Genomic DNA, 6,935 nt, shown 5'->3' on the forward strand with positions numbered 1-6,935 from the left:
AACACTAAGGAATATAACCGTATGTCACTGAAAAAGCAAAAAAAAAAAAAAAAAAAAAAAAAAAGCAAAAAAAAAAAAACATTCCCAAGGAAATCCACAATAGAATTGAACTAGACTTTCCAGGTATGACATTTGCACCTTTGTGGGCCTACAACATCCCCAATCACTGCCTTTTGCTTCAGAATAAGCAGGAATATCTATTTCAACCCTTAAATCTGTTTCATAAGAACAGGCTAATTTTTCCAGAAATGTTTATGGAGCAAAATACATGCTCTCTGCAAGGCTTTAAAGAATCCATGTTACCTCTTAAATCCCCTCAACTCCTAAAGCCAAATAAAAGGGGCCAAAAATCAAGACACCATGGACTAACAATCCCCTCACTTTGCCACACATATACCTCTTCACTCCTATGGTCAATTTGTTTTTTAAAAATGTGTTTTCTTTATCCATTCTCCAATGTTATGTACAATATTTGGCGGTTGTATATGAGAGCTGCAGTAGTTTTTGAATTTTATGGTCTTTCTCTCTGTGTGCATGCAATACAAATATAACCCAAAATAAAATTATTTTATTCACAAATTCTGTGTTTGTCACATTCCTTGAGTTTTTGGGTTACCTTTGTTGGCAATAGACCAAGAATGCCATCCCCTGCAATTATTAGAGGATAAATCTGGCCGTGCTCAGTACAGTTTGCTTTTGAATAAATATGGAAAAATTTTGCAGAGTTACACAGTAACTCAGGAAGGTGAGACCACAGGGCATAATCTCCTGTAGAGTGCATTATCACCCAGCCAGCTGTGTGGTTAAATGCTAGGGAAAGATTACATTTTTTGATGAAGCTTGCAACAGATCTTCCTACAACTCTTGTTTCCCATTTTCTTAAAACCTCTGCTCCCAATCAAGGAAATGAAAAGGCAGGAAACAGTATATTGCTTTATCTGAAAAGAATGTACAACTTTCTGAAACCACACCACTGTACTGCATATTTACCTCAGTCAATAAAACTCTTGTTTGCATCTTAGAAAAACAGGAAGCCAGAGAACGAGATTCTGACTGTATGTTTGATAATGAACTCTCTTCTCATCTTCTTCGACAGAATGGCAGTTTTTTTTAAAAAAAGAGAGAATATGGAGCTGAAAGCAGACCACATAGAAGAGGAATAGGTGCTCTGAAACACAGTGTTTCTTCATCTTGGGAAGGTAAAGATTCACACTTTTAATGTGTGCTCATAGTAACCCGGATTAAGGAATATCACAAGAAATTTAATATCCAGAGTGTTCTAAGAATGCAAATAGTGGTATGCCATTTGCCTGTCATATTGGTTGCTAAGATTCTAATTAGCAAGGTTGGTTTTGAATTCTGGGGGTTGTGATTCAATACCTGTGGAGGGAACTGATTGTTTTTAACCAGTCTTCTCCAACTTGGTGCTCTTCAGTCAAAGTGACCTGCAAGTGTAATGAGTCAACTTTATGATATCCAAATGCTGTTGAACAATTGTGTTTATCTTTCCTACCCTTTAAGTGGGATGGACTGTGGCTCTTTGGCAGTCAAATAACCTTTGGAGAAGGTTATTTCAAATTCTTACTGCAAGCAGGATATCTAATTCCTGCTCTGTACTTTGAATGACTGGGTGATAAAGAGAACATTCAATAAACAATGCTGTTCTCAGCAAATAAAACTTGGAAAAGTTAGTCCATTCAACTTGTTTCACAAATATATTTTAAAATCAAATGTGGTCACACTGATTCATGAACACATAACATTTCCCTCTCCAAAATTGTAATTGTGCTTCATTTACCACACTTGCTTATAAACCACATGGCAGCTTACATAAGAAACCATCCCAGTTTTATTCTCATAATTAGCCTGTGAAGTTGGGTAACAGCCACTAGCCATTAGTCATCCAGAAAGTTTCACTGTGAATTGTAGCTCTGAACCAACATCTTCCCAATTCTAGGTTGCTTTAAACACCCAACAAAGATGATGTTGAACAGTCATGCTAAAAATCTTTCCAAGCAGACAAAAATTCAACAGGTGCCAATACCTTCTCCCAGAAAAAGTAGCATAAATTGTTCCAACATTCCCACTGTTCAAAGGTAGAATAACATCATCCTGTTAATGAGTAACAGTTGTTAGCTTCAGAGACATGGCTATCATCTTATCCAATTCCTCTCATCTAAAATTACCTTCCTCGGGATGTAAGATCACATCCACACCATTGAGTTGTCCCTTAATGTTCTTGAACTCGACCATCCAGAGAAGAGTGTGTGACAGGAATCCAACTGAAAGACAAGAAAAGTCCCCTGGATATGCCCAGGATCCTAATCCAACTGTGGTTCCATCACACACACTATGATATCCTGCCAGATTCAGAAGGAAGCCTGTTAATATTCTGCCATTCCAGAAACTTCCTAACTCTGCCTCAAAAATCCTTTCTACCCAGCCCCATCCTAATAACCTTATTGTCACACTTGACAGAATATTCCTGTTGTTACCCAACAAGAGAAAAGAAGTCTGCTCATGCTCCAAAACACTTCACTTATATTACATAAATCCACCAGCTGAGAGAAATGTTTCCCCTTTAACACCTCTGCTTTGAGGTGAAACCCTGGGCCATCAAACAAACCTGGTTAGTAGCCCCAGGCCCTCAGATAAGAAATGATTTTCCACTGTGGAGAAACGCAAGCTTAAACAGCGAAAAATTCACTCTCGACAAGAAGACACTCTCGTTTGCTCAGGGTTCAAGAGCTCTTCTCCACCACCAGCATCTCCCAGGTACGCTTCTTTCCTTACCGAGACTCTGCTTCGGTTTCATGGCTCCGATGAATTTTACCCGGTCAGCCAAGCACTGCAAAAGTAAAAGCGCTCCAGCAGCCACTACCTTCGCTTTCCAAAGCCTCGCCATCGCGACTCACGGCAACTGTCCCTTTCCAGCCGCTGGCGCGCTCTTTGGTCTCTTGGGTGCGCCCGTTGGGTAACAGCGAAAAGACGACCTCCCCTTTCCACCTCGTTCCCCGCACTTCACTTCCTTTAAATCCGACTGTAAAGTCACTTTTTCTGCTGATCCGGTTTCATTCAGACTAGGAGCAAGAGAGGCAAGCGCCTGCGTCTCCTTCGTCCACGACTGACTCTTTTCCTACTCGTGAAGCCAAAAAATGAGCTTAGTCCAGCAGCGCAATAACGGGGAATAATGTGTGTTTGCATACGCGTGGGGTGGATGTGTGCGTGTAGGAGGGTGTCAACAAGCAAAACCGAAATCGAGATTCCTGGTTGCTGAAGCCAAACTCCGCTCAGGAGAGTCCAGGAGGGAGAAATCAAGACCCAACAAGCAGGCGCTTAACTCCGAGCTCCCCCACCCCCTTTCATGCTCGTCCAGAGCAGAAATCGACGGTAAGGAAGGAAGGCTCTGAAGAAGATCGCGTGGTGGTGGGTTGTTTTTTTTTTCCGCCTTAGTCAAACGTAACTTAACTTAAACGAGGGCTTGAAGGAAGCCGTATTAGAAAACAAATCCACCCAGGAGGAGGCTTCCAAATTCTTCGAGCCTCGAATTCCTGCGGTGCGATCCAGGGGAGAACTCCAATGGGCAGATCTAACGAAACAAGCGCCCGTTCTCTTCCCGTTGACTGGTCCAGAGGTTGGGCTGGTCCAGAGGACGTAGATGGCCAAGGAGCTCCCGGAAGAAAGCGAATCCCGCTTCCTCAGTGGCTTTAAGGCGATGGGTAGAATCCAGCGGCGACAAGACCTGGAAGAAGACGGATTGTACGACTGCCCGATTCAGCTAGATAAAAACCGAGGGCAAGCGCTTCACCCGCACACACAGAGAGGCAACTTGCAAGGAGCCATCCAGAGATGCCTTCTCGCCTCGCTAGGCAGTGGGCGAAGCAACCCTGCGCGAGGGGGAAAGAGTTTAGCTGCCACGATCGCCTTACCTCCCACTCCCACCACCCAGCCCGCTTTCCTCACTTTAGAAAAGTCTCTAGTTTGGGGCAAAGCATAAAAGCAGCCGCCGCCACAACCGCCTCTACTTCCACCTTCTGCCGGAAGCCGGTTGCCCCAACCGAGGCGCTTTTCCCGAAAGAAGGGAGAGAAAGAAAGAAGGGGGAGGGGCAGATGAGTCTCTGGGCTTGCCACGACCTCCTCCTCCTCCTCCTCCTCCTTGCCAGGAGATGAGCAGCGCCTTCGTGCAAATTTCGGTATTTTCTCCCCTCTCTTTTGTCCTGCGGCAGAGATTGATCAAATGCGTCTCCCCCTCCCACAGTCTCTCGCTACCAAAAGGAGAAAGAGGCTGGAGCTCCTGCTGTGCTTTAATCCGCGGCGAGCAAGGAAAGGAGGGTGTCGCCCTTAGGTACCGCTCGGCCTCCCCAAAACAAACACACGCGGCTGAGAAAAGCTTCCCACCGGCGCTGAGAAAGGAACCGCGTGCAGCAGGGCTGAAAAGCGCGCAGAATGGAAGGCACGAAAAAACAAATCATACTTAAAGCAAATTTATGCCGAATCAGGAGGATAAAAGTATTTAGAGGAAATGCAGCGTCCACGGAAACCCGTTCCGACAAAAGTCTAGCTTAACGTGGGTCATGCCTCTTAGGTCGCACCGCCATCTAAAGCATGAGAAAAAAAACAGAACCGGGCTCAGTTCATGCCGACTCTTTCCTCAGCAACGTCACTCCCGCTTGGCCCTCTTGAGGAATTCTCAGTCTTTTAACAGCTTAAGAACCGAAAATAGAGTAGGAGAATGGAGCAAGGACGAAGGGAGGCAATAAATCATGGCTGAATGAATGAATCGTATTCCCGCGCAGGGATTCAAGCGTTGCAGACAGCGTACGCTGCCGACGAAAGTCTGTTTCTGAAACTCGTTGCTTTAGCTGTGCACGCCCCCTTTCAAAGGTGGGAGCGTTACATGTAGGACTCATGATTATTACCGATTTAGGCATCTGGTAAGAAATTATTTCAGATGCCCTGGCTGCGAAAGACAGGGTTTAATTAAGGAAAAGCAAAGAGGAAGAGATCCTTCATCCACTTGTGAAGTGTTTTGGGGTCCGGTAGTGTTCTTTGAAATAATAATGGACATCCACTCAGACTTGGCTTGAAATTAAGCATCAAAGCTCAGTCTCCAGTGTTTTAATATAATATTTCACAAGTAAAAAGTCGTATTTAAAGATTTTTTTTTAAATGCTGTTTTTGCATTTTAAAAAGCTGCATAATAACTTCTGATAATTTCAGTAGATTCTTTTTCTCTTGCAGGTATTTAATGCAAAACTCGTTATTTTAGATACAGATTATTGTATTCACTCATATTTTTTTTCTGGGTTGAATGGCCACATGTTGTTCATTTGTAACCCATCCATCTTTTTTCAAAATAATTTTGATATGGATGATAGTGGTAGACATCTTATAAACATATTCATTTTGTTTTAATTCTCAATTGTGCTAATTTAAACTCTTTATTTTTTATAAAAGGGAAATGTTTCTTAAATGGAAGAATGTTGTAACACCATAAAAAATTATTTTGAAAATAAAGAGGGAAAACTTTCCTAATAATGAGCAAACATACATTTCATTAGTAAAAATGGGCAATCATACATTCCATTATTAATAATGGTCAATTACAAATTACAGTATGCTATTGCATGAGATAGTGTAGTTGGAAGCTTTTTTAAAAAAATATTGTTTGGATCACTAAGATACACTAAATGTATGAAAATAATTGTGTGATCTGCCATTTTTCATGCATTTTTAATGACGAGTGCTACCTCAAAATTGGAAAGGCTGGAAACTCTGTCTTCAGTTGGAAGCATTAATAGCAATCTTGAGGTGATTTAACCATTGTTGAAAAGTGTGACCGTATATGGTACATCATCTATAATGAAGTAAGAGCATCATTTTATACTTCTGTGTACCGAACCTTAGTGGGGTTTTTTTTGTGGATATCAGGTTGTTGGGTTTTTTGCATTTATATAACATCTAAATTCTTTTGGGAATGCTTCCATTAATGTCATCCCTTTTATCCTGCCATCCCAAGAATTGAGAATATTTTTCATTGCATCTTGTAAAAAATCTTATTAAGGAAGCAAGTTTGCTATAGATCAACATCTAGATTTTCAAGGCTTTGGAGCAAATTGCTAATTATTTTATTTATTCATTTATTCATTTATTCATTTATTTGACTTATATTACTGTCTGTTCACATAAGTAACTCTTGGTAGCTCACAATATTAAAAATAATAAAGACATAAACAAATATAGAGCCAATAGCAGCAAGAAAATATAATTACAACACCAGAGTCCAGCACTCAGCATAACAAAGCTATGGGCCCTGGTCCACAACCCAGCCCAGGCTCAAGCACAGAGCCATGTCTTCAGGGTCTTATGAAAAACCAATAGGAAAGTGCCAATTTTGTGAATCCACAGGAAATATATAACCATATGATGATTTGTTATGCATTGCAAGTGGAAAGTTGTAGATTCTATAGGCTGCCCTACAGTAATTGTTAAAGAAAATGTCTACATCCATGTTACACATCTGTATTTCCTGGAAGTAATAAATCTTCAGACGCTTAAGAGGCCAGCACTACCACATATCTTTGTTATACAGTGTTGAACGTATTTCTTGAAATATGGTTTACAGTTGATGCCATTACTACAGCATTTCATTTACCTAATGCACTTTTAAAAATGTTATCTATCCTTGGTCATAGATTTTTTTTTCATGGTGTTGGATGTAATCCAGATGTTATGGACATTGATGCACAGACCAGCATTTTAAAAAAAAAACATTAATTTCATACAAATGTGGATCTACTTGTGATGTTTGGAGCACTTTGCAATAACAGCTAGAATAACAAACAAATATGTAACCATAAAAGTCTTAGATAGATATTCTATACCATGAAGAAGCCCTAGTTTACTTCTGCCCTATAGATCAATAAGTATGCAGG

At 41.0% G+C, this 6,935-nt stretch overlaps 1 protein-coding gene across 7 annotated transcripts in view; it reads right to left on the reverse strand.

The window, feature by feature from the left end:
- The window catches only part of PLXDC2 (plexin domain containing 2), a 330,127-nt gene extending 323,553 nt beyond the window's left edge, over window positions 1-6,574 (reverse strand). For 3 of the 7 annotated variants that reach the window (XM_039331379.1, XM_039331375.1, XM_039331378.1), the window contains exon 1: window positions 2,794-6,571. In XM_039331379.1, the coding sequence (XP_039187313.1) occupies window positions 2,794-2,905 (112 nt within the window). In that variant the 5' untranslated portion in view covers window positions 2,906-6,571. Of the gene's footprint in view, window positions 1-2,186; window positions 2,577-2,793 lie in introns of those variants that run through there. The other 4 variants (XM_039331377.1, XM_039331376.1, XM_039331380.1 and 1 more) reach the window with 4 other exon arrangements.
- Window positions 6,575-6,935: the final 361 nt, after the last annotated feature.

The sequence above is a fragment of the Crotalus tigris genome, unplaced genomic scaffold, assembly GCF_016545835.1.
Source record: "Crotalus tigris isolate CLP2741 ecotype Arizona unplaced genomic scaffold, ASM1654583v1 scf7180000024437.13266115, whole genome shotgun sequence".
In the NCBI taxonomy this organism is placed as follows: domain Eukaryota; kingdom Metazoa; phylum Chordata; class Lepidosauria; order Squamata; family Viperidae; genus Crotalus; species Crotalus tigris.